This window comes from Vanessa tameamea, chromosome 8 (assembly GCF_037043105.1).
Source record: "Vanessa tameamea isolate UH-Manoa-2023 chromosome 8, ilVanTame1 primary haplotype, whole genome shotgun sequence".
Taxonomy (NCBI): domain Eukaryota; kingdom Metazoa; phylum Arthropoda; class Insecta; order Lepidoptera; family Nymphalidae; genus Vanessa; species Vanessa tameamea.
This window is the reverse complement of record NC_087316.1, coordinates 3,838,265-3,851,953: the sequence shown is the minus strand read 5'-3', so window position 1 is coordinate 3,851,953 and position 13,689 is coordinate 3,838,265. Positions and strand designations below refer to the sequence as shown.

The 13,689-nt window shown below is 28.6% G+C and overlaps 1 protein-coding gene across 1 annotated transcript; it reads right to left on the bottom strand.

Annotated features, from left to right (window-relative positions):
* Positions 1-4,481: 4,481 nt before the first annotated feature.
* LOC113400014 (troponin C, isoallergen Bla g 6.0101-like) lies at positions 4,482-10,326 on the bottom strand. The gene is made up of 6 exons (XM_026639362.2): positions 10,063-10,326; positions 9,917-9,944; positions 9,562-9,705; positions 7,497-7,616; positions 6,879-7,010; positions 4,482-5,049 (listed from the first exon to the last, which is right to left on the bottom strand). The coding sequence occupies exons 1-6, from the start codon at positions 10,063-10,065 to the stop codon at positions 5,015-5,017; spliced, it is 462 nt and encodes a 153-aa protein (XP_026495147.1). The 5' UTR covers positions 10,066-10,326; the 3' UTR covers positions 4,482-5,014.
* Between the last annotated feature and the right edge of the window lie 3,363 nt (positions 10,327-13,689).

The window sequence follows — 13,689 nt, the reverse complement described above, 5'->3', positions numbered from 1 at the left end:
ATTGGATCAACATACTATATTGGAATATTGGAGTTGAAATAATCGATTGATGATTAGCCCGCGTGTAAAAGAGAGGGTGGACAGGTGTTAAGTACTCTGTCTTTTTTTACCTTTGTACCCCTGACAATGTATATGCACTTGATGATCGGTTGAGAGGAAATCCTGAAAGCCATAGTAGACAAATAAAGAAACTTATTTTGTACAAATATTTATGAAATTTATCAACAAAGAAATTAATTTTAAATGATAAATATCGTATTACAGTTATCAAAACACAAAATAAGTAAAACATATCCTAATCTGAAACTTGTTTTAAAGTACATTTTGTAGTCCCACTACAAACATTATTTATGGTTCCATTTTAAAAAAAAATATGGTACTGTAAACCAAATGAATGACAGCGAAGTGTAGTTAACAAAGTAGCTCTGTACAAACGGAATATTAAAAAAAAAAAAACCATTGAAACATATTATGAAGTGCAGCTCTCGAAAACGTTGCTTTTGCTTTTTTAACAAACATATCCTACCTCAGGTAAAATGTATGAGCATAGTCTGTTTAATTCCACTTTGTTTACACCTACTCACAGATATAAGCTTTCCTTTGTAACATATTTTTTAATGTTAAATATTCTTAATAATTTGTTTGGCACTTTGGTTCGTTTAGGTTTATCAACATTTTGTAACATTTTTATTCATCTATGACAGTTTCAAACTTATAAACTACTAAAACTAAAATATAGTCTAATTATAATATTTACTTGGTGGTAGGGCTTTGTGCAAAACCGTCTGGGTACCACCCATTCATCAGATATTCTGCCGTCAAGCAGCAATACTTGGTATTGTTGTGTTCCTGTTTGAATGGTGAGTGAGCAAGTGTAACTATAGGCACAGGGGACATAACATCTTAGTTCCCAAGGTTGGTGGCGCATTGGCGAAGTAAGGGATGGTTAATATTTCTAACAGCGCCAATGTCTATGGGCGGTGGTGACCATTTAACATCGGGTGGCCCATTTACCTAAAATTATACCATACAATTTAACATAAATTGAATTATAATAATTATAATGGTACAAAATTATAATAATCTAAAAATATATATTTAAAAGAAAAAAGTGGAAACCAAATATATAAAATGTTCTCCTATCTTTATATAAAGCTAAATGGACTGATCTCCGGAATGCAGCTAGACATTTGTTCACAGAGGCATACAGAGCTTATTATAAAGTTGACGTATTTCTGAGATTGACGAGGATTCAAAACTGTTGACCGCCTTGAAAAATACAATAGCGATTTAATTTCTTGGATATTCTACCATTAATCTTAATTTAAGCTATTAACGTAAGAGTCAATTTTGTTATTGAAATAAAAATAATTATTTAAAAAAAGAATACGTTCTAATTTTTGGCTTTGCGTTTGTAGGAATTTATGTTAAGACACGTTGTCTGTCATGATGACTACGTAAATTTTTGAATGTTACCTTCGAATGTTTTCCTATTAATAATAATATTAAGATATTAATAATAATATTAGTCGTCAATATTAAGATGTTAGTGATAAGTTGACGGTGTTACTATTTTAATAAAAAAACTAAGATATCAGAAAAGCGCTTTGAACTCACTCAATCCTAACCATATGTGCAGAGCAATGTGGCTGCCAGATGACTCTGCAAAACTCCAATATTTTAAGTACTAAAGCTTTGTATAAATAATATTTTTGTGCTAGACTCAGTAAATTCCGTTCCATTTCTCAATACTACGATACCTCACATCGTCAATTTAAGGTATAAAAGTTTAGTTTCGATCTAAAGATACTCTCAAATCTCTAATCAACCTAACTTCTCTCAGATAAGTATTGCGAAATAGGTACAGGAAACATAAATTTCAGTGTAATTTTTTGTGGGTAATTTTTTTTTCATATTAAGTTCAGAGCTGTTATCATTGCACTACTCTAACAAACTCTTATACCGCTTTGTTACAGCTTAAATAAAAGGTGTACAGCTTAAAAAATTGTTACTGATATCATTGACAATATCATTCATAAATATTAAAATAAAATAACCGGTTGGACTTGCACAAAGAACAGCCAGCAAATATAATAGTAGTTTATACTTGTCAACGTTAGTTGTTAACTATGAAAGAAGGGCTTAACTGCTTAAAATTATACGAACTTGTTCGTTTTTTTTTTTCATAAGTTACTCTTAATAACTGCGTATGTGTGTTCTTAAATGCTTTTGTTTCGTTGAATAACTTTAAAATATATGTTTGTTTGTTTAACTACATTTACTGTAATTGAGTGTCTGCGCGTTTAATACCTTTGCATTTTCAACAGAAAACAAGTCTATAACAAAAATAATGTTTTTTGTTACTGTCCAAAACATTTTCCTAGTTACTCCACAAGCTAAGGAATATAATTATTTTTATCACAAAAAGGGGTGCAGCAATACCTTCAGTATAATTGCCATGCATAAATCAATAGATAAAATTACGACAAATTAAGCTGGATCAATTATAAAAGTCGACTATTTTAAGCATATCATAGATATGACATCGAGACATATTTAACATGGAAGGCAAATTTTGTCTACGCAACATTCTATGAAACAAAAATTTAATAATAATTTAAATTTTAAAGCAAATAAGAAGTTTACAGATAAATTATAAAAGTCTACTATTTCAAGAATCTTATATAACTATGAGACATACACGGTAGGTTTAATCCTGAATACAAACAAGTATTCGAAATTTGAAAAAAAATGCGTATTCAATTTTAAATATTATTTTGCATTAGTAAACTCAACTCTTTAGTAAACTCGTCTTTTAATTGATTTATATTTTTGACTTTTTTAATATTTAATCGAATCGTGTTTGAGAGTTTTAATTTTAAACAAATAGCGATAAGTGCTAAGCGTGCTTCAGTACTTATTTTAAAAAACACTGCTATATTAAAAGATTATCGTTTAAACGCTTGTTACCTTATATATAGACTTATAAAGATTAATCATGAAATCTAATAAAAATTTATCCAGCCTGACACAATGTTTAAAATCAATAATAATGTCATTAAATATTTTATGGATCTATAATATCCGATAAAAAATATAATTTAGACTAAAATGTATTTTTTAATCCCACAACTCACTCATTATTGTTTTTACTTCAAAGAAGAAAGAATACGGCTTTTTACCTTATCTTAATCGATATATTTACCTATCATTAATAGATTTTAATACTTATTTTTTATAATCAAATGTTTTATCTCGATCCTCGATTTTATCCGTCTTTACATCGCCAATGCGTTAGTAAATTAACAACTGCCGTAGTTACAAATCTCTCACTCATATTTCAAACCGGAATACAACAATACTGTTCAACCGCTAATCAACAATTGATTAGCGGTAGAATATATGATGTGTGGGTGGTTACCTAAACGGGCTTGCAGAAAGCCAATATTTGTTTCCATGAATTCATAGAGCTCTCGACTCACTACATAATTCTCATTCACGCCGAACTTCATGAGAGTACAGGAAATGTTATGGAATTTAATAGAAAAGAACACACAATATAATTAATTCTTTAACACATTACGTAAAGTACTCTAACACATGGACATCTAACAAAAAATATATAAAACTCAACTCAACTCAACTTAAGTCTCCGTGTCTCATTGCAATACTGAACATATTTCAATAGATTTTACGTGATGAACGCACAATGAAACAAAAAATCATATATATAATTGTATGTACAGAGATTTAAAATAATAAAGGAAATTAATTTCCTACGTTGGTTGGTTTCAAATCACTAATTGCACATATAGCCATCGATTCCATCCATCCACGAAAACCTTAATTTTATTTGTTCAATAATAAGCTTATTTACTTTTTTTTAAATCGTAAATTCATATTTGTATTAGTTGACCTGTTATTACTTATCTTTTAGGCATAATTTTCAATTATGTTATATATCTAATTTGGTTTACATAATACTAGGGGTCGTACTAGGATCAATTTTTGAGTCATGATTTTTCCTTATTTGTATAAATGGCCCATTTTATCTTCATAATATATCAGACATAAAACAGCGTGTTTGATTGTTAATTAAATATAAAATTATAGCAGCACGTGTAATGTTCTTATAAGCAAATTTTCATCATAAATACACGTTGTGTCAAAATTAAACAAATTGATCTTTTATTCTTCATATATACATATAATTTGCAATTATGTACGTATTGTTTTATCGATAACTTTATAATGTCAATAAAAACAACAATCAGAAACAAAATTAAATTTATTATCTAACGATTGATATAATCAGTACCTTAAAAAAATATTAAGTACTTTATTAACAACTAAAGAAAATTCTCAACGGAATAGAAAATTTACTGCAAAAACAATTTATGATTAAACAGTTTTGGTTTTGACTATAATTTATGAAAATTCAACAAAGGCAAATTTTTCTTAGGGAAGTAAGAAACGAGAAATTGTTCGAGTTTATTTTTATTTCAATAAAAAATGAGGTAACTGACAATATATAACAAAAATGTATTATATTTCACAGTTATTTATATTATATTAATACTTAAGCGTTTATTACATATTTCGGTCAAGATTTATTTTAATTTTGAATCTTATCGACTATGTTTTAAAAGATTAAAACGTAAAAAGGAACTTTTATCAGGCAACGTATCTATTTCAACCTAAATCTTAATTCTTAATAAATAACAATGTAAGATTTACTGTAATACTTAAAAAAAAATTAAGCAAAAATTATGATACTGTTTATTTTTTTAAATATCTTGTGGATCTATAACTGTAAATCGCGATCTTGATTTATACTTATAGATACTACAACTACTTTAATTGCAAAATAAAAAAATATACTTAAAGTTTCGACAAGATTGTTTTGCTTCGGAAATATATATAAAGCTCTGTATTATCAAGGTATAATGGAAGCTAGCAAAGCGACTAGATGTAAACGTAGAAAATATGATCTAGACGAAAATCTACTATTAATTTAATCGTCTCCTCCCGTCATCACCTCCATGAATTCTGAAAATGAAATAAAATGTGTTTTAGTTTTAAATAAATAAAAAACAATTTTGTCCAATACTCTGTAAGTAAAAGAATGTCCCAATGTCTCGAAGTCGCAATATTTGATTAAGCCTATAAATCTAACATAACCCTATAAATAATATAGTTCAAGGTCCAGACAATCGAAAAACAAAAGTAGCTAAGTATCTTGGATACAATTTTTAGACGGCACAGCATGACGAATTTATTATTTTTGCTTATTATATAGTGCCATTATTGATTTATAGACTTCAAGTATAAATTGCAAAAAATTAGAAGATAGTTAGAAGCAAGCCAAGTCAAGCAACGCGAATCCGACCAGCTGATTTGTAAAAAATGGCGTATACGGCGTATTATAATAAAGACTTACAAAGTTATAGAATAGCAATAACATTTAATTTACAACTAAAGTTAAAGCATCCCGGAATGCTAAGTCACAATGATGTAGTTCTGATAATGAAAATGGAGAACTAAAAACGGGCAAGTTGCCGACAACAGCTGACCTTAAGAAAATACAGATGTCTAATTTAAAATTACATCTTCCATATGTACGTTTCATTAATTGCATTGTCACAATACAATAAGTCATCTTTTAATTAAATTCTTCGTTTTTATTTTATTCTTATTTATTGTTTTATTAATTTCATGACGAACGTCGTGGGTATTAAAACGTGATATGATACGTATTCTTTTTTTTTTAATTGAAGTTATATTACTTTACTTCAATGATCAGACATTTGGAGCCAAACAATAATAATTAATGATATGATAAATCAAATATACGTACACTTGAAAGATTGCCAGTTCGTGAATGATTGCCATTTAACCGCCAATAATACGCAATTGACTTTGGCTGATTAGGATTGGCCCTGATATTAGTTGTATATATAGGGCTGACATTATGCGAATATATCTATATATATATAAATTTATGATTGTATGTATTATGGCATATGTCAAATATGATACGTGAATTACACATTACTATATATTTTATACGTGATTTAGTTAGAGTCTATTATCTTGAACATCAATATAGTTAACCATTATTAACCAAACAGTCATACAGTTTTAAAATGGAAACGATAAATTTGTCATCAATGATGCTTAATCAAGGATCACACGAAGAGAGGAATCGCTGTCTGAACTCACGTTGACTATCGTTTAAATAATCAAATTGTTAATGATAATTATGGTACAACAACTTTAAAGTTCCATATTCAAAAAAAGGGACTAAGAAATCAATAACAATTTGTTCGATAGTTGGCTGATGGACGATGACTGACACAATATTAACTTTAACTGTACAAAGATATAAAACAATAATTTCTTTTAATTTTAATATACCGAGAAACTAAGAATTGTTTTGAATTATATCACGAAACTTTAATACATTTTTTATTTTTTTATTCTGAGTAAGGCCAGCTCATATTATCTCTAAGGGGGATCTACGCCCTTAGATACTAGCACTGTAAGAAATAAAGACCACGTATATACTGTCCACACCCAAGTAAGGACTCTAATATGATATGTTTAATTATACTGGCTTGTTCGATTAGTCTATAAAATTAATCGAGAGAGGGTACAGACCAGGACGAGCCAGTCACTTGAACAGGATATCCTACCACCATCGAGATTTATAGCTAGAAACAATAACAGCTTGTAAACGTCTCACAGCTGTACTGAGACCTCCCATTTTTTAGGGGATAAAGATTGAAGCTAATATCGCCACATTGGTCATAGTTGCTTATGTACACATTCTCTTACATAATTTCAACAGATTATATTATAGTTATTAAAAAACCTACCATCGAAGTCAACGGTTCCTGATCCGTCAGAATCAATTTCCTCAATCATCATGTCTAATTCTTCAGCGCTGATCTTGTCATCGAGCTCTCTTAAGATTTCTCGTAAAACTTGAGTTGTGATGTAGCCGTTACCTGATTAAGCAATTAAACATAACAACCCTTAATAAGTGACTATAAAAATAAAAAATATTCCTTCTGAATGCTATATTGCATGACTAACTTACATAAATACTGTTTTAAAACTGTATTAAGTTTAATTTTTATTATTTAATGGCTTACTTTCCATTATTTATTATGAATAAATTACACAAAACAGTTTCGTTTTAACTTTTCAGAGCTTCGAATAGTTTTTCCTATAATTGGATCCGAAAATTGCTAATCCAAAATTTTGTTTGAATTATACGAATTATACTTCGAAGAATTTTCAATTATTTTTTTAATAATTTTGTTACATTTATATATAGTAATTGTATTATTATATATCTTAAAATAGAGTTTTGTCTTTGTTCGACCAATCTAATCATACAAATATGTATTAGTTGATTTGTAAATATATAATGCTGATGAAATTTACTTTTATGAATATATTATAAATTAATATTAAACATGGATCCTAACCTTCTTTATCATATAAACGGAATGCTTCTTTAAGTTCCGCCTGCATGGCTTCCGCGTCCTCCTCAACCATGAACCTTGATGCCAAGGTTACGAACTCCTCGAACTCCAGCTCTCCAGATCCTGAAATCAGTACACTTCCTCTAAAACAACAGACTATTTAATTATTTTTTTTTTGTATTTACGGCAGCATATTTCTTCATCTTTTACTAATGGAATATTTTTATCAAAATAATTGATCATAAATATTAATATAATATTACATTGTTTTTTTAAATTATTAAAATTTACCTCTCTTCCCAAAAGTATTTCAGTGGTCGTGGTTATTCCCTTTTTTTTAATCTGAGATATATTTGTATTAAAATAAACAGCAATTTAGTCTCATATTAAAGAGTTTTTCTGTATAATTAACAAGTTTAACTCACGCTAACGGATCTTTGACTGGTCATTACAAATATGTACAAAACTTTCAATTAGAATGTAATCTCTACTAATATACTCTTATAATATAAACAAACTCTTATCTTTATAAGATATGAGTTTTATTCTGGAAATATTTTTGCGTCAAATGTATCATTTATTGAAAAATATTCTAGACTATAAATCTTCAGGCTATAGTCCATATCATATAGAACTACAGATGCATTTGAAATACAATACTTATTACAATATTTAAATTAATTTATTCTATTCTTACACACAAATGTAATTTAAATGTAAATAAATGTAAATAAGAACACTCAAAAGTTATTTGAAATCAAAATATCTGACGATTGCGTGCTAGGAAAACACCAATATAATTATATACCTAATTATGGATGTTTTCAAAACTCAGAAAATTGCTAGGATACCATGAAAATTTTAGGTACTTTCAAAATGAAAATCAAATGCTGATATTGAAATATTAATCGTTACGTCGAGATTAACTCCCAATATTTAATACCGGAATGCGAGCGTGGAATAGGCAATATTTCATTTATTATGTGGACATGTCATAACAAGTCATCGCTCATCACAACGTGTCGTAACAAGCTCTCGGATTTCAACGCAATATGAAAAATAAAAACCTCGCAAAACTATTGATATTCCAAAATTGGACGGCTTTGGATTTTGTTTTTACTACCTATCTTTTACTTTTAAAAAAATGTCGAAAGTTAAGTTAAATAGTAGTCACTATTAAACTTAAGTTATTTTTACCATGTTTGTGCTATATGTTATGAGAAATAAGAATAGGGCAAGTTATACTTTTTATCAATAGAATCAGGTGAAACTTTTAAATTGTATTCATTATTTTAATAAAAGACTGAAAGAGATAAAACTAATATATGTATTTGTAATATGTACGTTAATATAGAAATCAAAATCGAAAAATGATTATTATAGTCCAGGAATGATCAGATTTATAAATAAATATATCACTATAAGTTAAATTGCTGTCAATGTTAGAATGATAACAAGCGCAATAAAATTTGTTGAAGACGACCCTTCAAAAATTAACGAATTATCGGACGCATGTAGTCATGACGTTTTCCTTCGCTGCCGAGCACGAGATGAATTATTAACACAAAATACGCTTATGAAAAAATCTGTTGGCCTTCCCAGGATCTAAACGCCAGTTCATATTTAAAAGTAAGGGGTAACCACTGAGAAATGTCGGTTCAATTTTATTATTTTCCGAGTACATGATTAGCGAAATAATCTTAATATTCGCTTGGCAGTTGATAAGAATTTAAAACGACTGCATTCATTTTCGTTCTGTGCCAAAACAATCAAACAACAAAACCACTTTATTTACCTTCTTATTCTACATTTTGTACAAAATATATTTTACTATTTATTTTTATCGTGACTACATTTAGTGTACACTAATATAGCATTAACCTTAATAATACGAACTTCAAATAGTTCATATTTAAATTCACGCAATAAAAATATTGAGCATTTTAAATAATGTTAATGTTATATTTTGTCAAAAATCAAGAAATATTAACGTCACATGATGATGTTGATGTTATAACTTATAATATTTGTTTTGTAATTCATATGTAAGAATATTTTAGGTTCTCACCATCCACGTCCACTTCATCGATGATTTCCTTAAGGGTGTCGTCTGTGACCTGGTGCCCAAGCATGCCTAGGATAGTACCAACCATCACAGTACCGATGCATCCTTTCTTCTCGTGATCGAAAGCCTCAAAGGCTTTTTTGAGAACTGAAAGTAAAATTACTTAACTGTATTTGTATGAAACGCTTTAAAATATCCAAAAAAAAAATGTTAATACGTATAAATTTTAAAATGAGAATTGTTTTTCAATTAATCTTAAATTAATCTAAAAGTCCTTTCGAAGCATTTGAAATATTCCTTAAACGAAACAAAAATTAAATCAACAAATATTATAAATGAAAAAAAAAAAAAAACTTACTGGTAATTTGTTCCTTGTCAAGTTCCTCCTGAAAACAAACAGAGGATAAATTATAAACGTTAAAAATATCCAAAACACCAAACAAAGACTGATTTAAAAAAAGTAAAAAACAACAAAATCCACAATCACTTCACGACGTATCTCACCATTATTAGAAAAACAATAACAATGTGTAGGCGATCGCGAACCAAAGCACTAGGAACACGAGTCCTTTGAGCTGAACGACTTGAGCGACTAGTCGCAACCTCGCGATTATCTCGCCCAGGTTAGCTCGGACGAGTACACGCCACAGTCAACCACGAGTATTCTCATTTTGGCCACACGACCGCTTTTAACCGTTATTGTTAAGGCCGTAATATATTATCTTCAGAACACGGTGATCCGATTTCCGAACGGCCAGGCCAAATTGAAGCAGTATAATACATCAAATTTATTATATGCAAATTAATTAACATAGCATTGGATGCATGCCATCGCTTTTGCAAGTTTAGTTCGTTTGAATAATTTTATCCCTAAAAATTATATTCAGGTCAAATAAAATAACAATCACTAGTTTTATAATATCTTTATGTTAGTAAATTGGATCAGCAAAATTCTTTATGGCGGTTTTGTAGATAAACAAATTATCATTCAATTCAATATATATATATATTTTATATTTCTAAGAAAAATGCTTCAAAACTAAAATTTTAGAATAGGTACTACATTATTCGTATACTTATTTTACCAAAAACAAAATTCCGCTTAACAAATGAATTATATTTTGAATTAAATTGTATGCTGTCGGTTTATTGTAACTCTTCCACGGAAATAGGTTAATAATATTTCTTGAAAATGACAAATGGAAAAAACAATTCCATAATAATTGATACATTTAATATATATAGTATTTTTTTAAATTTATAGTGTAGATAATCTCGTAACACAAAACTAAAACAATATATTAGCGACGTAAAGTTAGATGCGGAATGGCATAACAAAGCGAGTTTTTTAAACGCAATTTATTTGCCCTATTATAATCAAGTACATGAAAATGCAGTATATTAAATTCTATAAAGTTCCCTCGATAAATCATAATAATATGTAATATAATTTGTTATGGAAATTTCTGAAATAACTATTCATATAAATCATTTCATTCCATTAAAAACCAATCTTTTGATGGAATGAATATTACATTATATTTTCTCAGTCACTCCTTTATTTGTACGTAAATAATACTACACATTAAAAGTCTCATTCTGGAGTATCAAAAGTTACACAGTCATAGTTAAAAGTAACACACACACTCGTAGGCTTTTCTCTAGAAATAATATATTAAAATGCTGACATGAAATGTCACTAAATACGCATATTAAAATAAATGAGACTTGTGAAGGTAATGAGGTAAGGTAAAAAACTTCCGCGAATAGAGTAGATTCGTGTAGTATTAGTTTTTTTTTAAAATAAGAACCACCTAGAAGAAAGATAAAAAGAAGTTAATAGAAGATACGTGACTAAGAAATCTGTTAATATTTTATCAAAACGATAACTATATTAAGCATAAGCTTACGCCTGATTGGTTGCCTATTACGTAATCGACTGCCACCGACCAATAACCATTCAGACTGAAACCAATTTACTTAATTTGATTTTGATCAGCTATTCAGAAACTGAAAGCTATTAAATTCAAATTTCTATCAATTTTGTATACAAGCTAATAAAAAACAAAGCTATACTATACTAATATTGTAAATGTGTAAATATCGTTTGTTTCTATGGGGGTAATGTCCACATATACGATTCTAAAATAAATACTGGTAAAAAGCTACAATATTCTTGAGTGCTTTAAGATATAAATAAGAGAAGTTATGGATATGAAATTATAGAACTGGATACGGATATAAATAATAATTTACCGGTTTTAGATATGGTTACGGATACCTAATTATTTACGGATTATCCGATTACTACGGATAGTTTCACTTACGGATATCAGATTGCTTAAGAATTTATAAAAGCGAAATACAAATTGTTACCAAGAAACAATCCGACTTTAACTGTAGGTTTTTATTGAATATGAAGAAGTAAACAATTACAGTTCAAAAATATAAAGTTTCGGATAGATTATTATTTCGGATATCCGATTGTTACGGTTACGGAATTCTATAACATCCTTGGTATAAAAATTATATTTACATCCTAACAATTTCTTTATTAATAAATTGCAACCGTGCGAAGTCGCCGCGGGTCGTTATTGAGTAATTAAGAAATGCAACTAAAGTCATGTTTTCAATAATTTTCCATCATATTAATTTTTCACGTCAATTTAATTATTTATCTTCAAGGAAATATTTTCACTCCAAGTTTTACATGTAATTTAATTACATTTTTACATATATCTATAAAGTTTAACAACATTTAATCTCCATGGCATAAAATTTTCACACTTGTGGTCGAAATTTATTGAGTTAAAATACTTTAATTAAAAAACTATATATTTAAATAGTGTGTATTGCCGACCATTGCCTAATCGGTAATTCGTAATCATCAGAAGGCGAATATAATTCTTCAACATTAATGCACGTTCTTAATACAAAATGTATTATGTCAAACAAAAATATGTACTACCACCGACTGTATGTTACACTTATAACATTTTAAATAAGTCTGTTCTCTATGTGACAGACTGACATATTTGTAGCAGTCCCATTTTCTGTTACTCTTCGGCCGCAGCTGTGACCATACACTCGGAAATAGTTGATATTTTAATATCTCGGAAGTAAGACATAGTAACATTTTTTTAAAAAGATTTAAAAAAATGTTCGTATTTTATCAAATAGTTTTTCTTTTATTTCGTGGGAAATAAAGTATTTTAATATTATTATTGATGTAAAACTGTTATTGTTGCGCATTGGCGAGAATCAAATCGTACGCCATTACGGCACATGGTATGACACTTATGCCTTCGAGTCCCCTCTCTACTCTCTTTTGTCTTCGTGACGCATATTCTATAAACTCATGGCTATATATTGCTATAATTTTCTACAATTATTAATTCTTCAAATTGCCAGCCGGTTGTCTCGTGACGGCCACATTTTTATACGAGAGGAGCACTTACTACTATTTTTATATATAAAAATATATCAAATAAATTAAACGTGTAAGACCGTGAACAACATGAAGACATATAATATTCTTAGTTGATAAATCTAAAAATTAAATGATTGTCTTAAGAAATTTTAAATAAAAATGTATTTATTAAAAGTAAAAATTTTTTTATACAAATTTAATCGTGTTTAGTTTGTTTAGCTATTGACTTGATGGTATTTTAGGCACCTATTGAAAATACTTTTTCAAAAAGTACTAGAAAACTATAAAACAATTTTAAAAGTATAAATCATTGGTTATATTGTTAATAAGCTATCGTACCGATAACCCCCTTTTGTACCTTTAAGTAATGTTTAAACTGCAAAACCATTAAAATAATACCAAATCTATAAAAAACTGAAAAAAAAACTCATGCTGCTGATCCACTACATGATAGTGGACATATTTATATGTATTTTAATTTTTGAAGATTTTAAATAAAAACTCAGAGGCTATCCATATTTGACCTTACGATCTTAGTCGAGGTTTCGTATATTCTGTCCAACGGACAATCTCGCCTCCATTGTATGTGTCTAGACTTATGTTAAAAATGAGTGAGCTGGTCTAATAATAATCACACAATACGTAACATTGACGAGCGTCCGGCTAAGTGGTTATTTGTCTCTCGCATCAAACATCACGAG

What these genes read in the sequence shown, in the direction of transcription:
- LOC113400014 (XM_026639362.2), bottom strand. An exon ending in CGATGAAGTGGACGTGGATG is followed by an intron (nt 7,617 to 9,561) that starts GTGAGAACCTAA and finishes TACTGATTTCAG; the next exon opens with GATCTGGAGAGCTGGAGTTC. An exon ending in AGGAACCGTTGACTTCGATG is followed by an intron (nt 5,050 to 6,878) that starts GTAGGTTTTTTA and finishes TTTCATTTTCAG; the next exon opens with AATTCATGGAGGTGATGACG.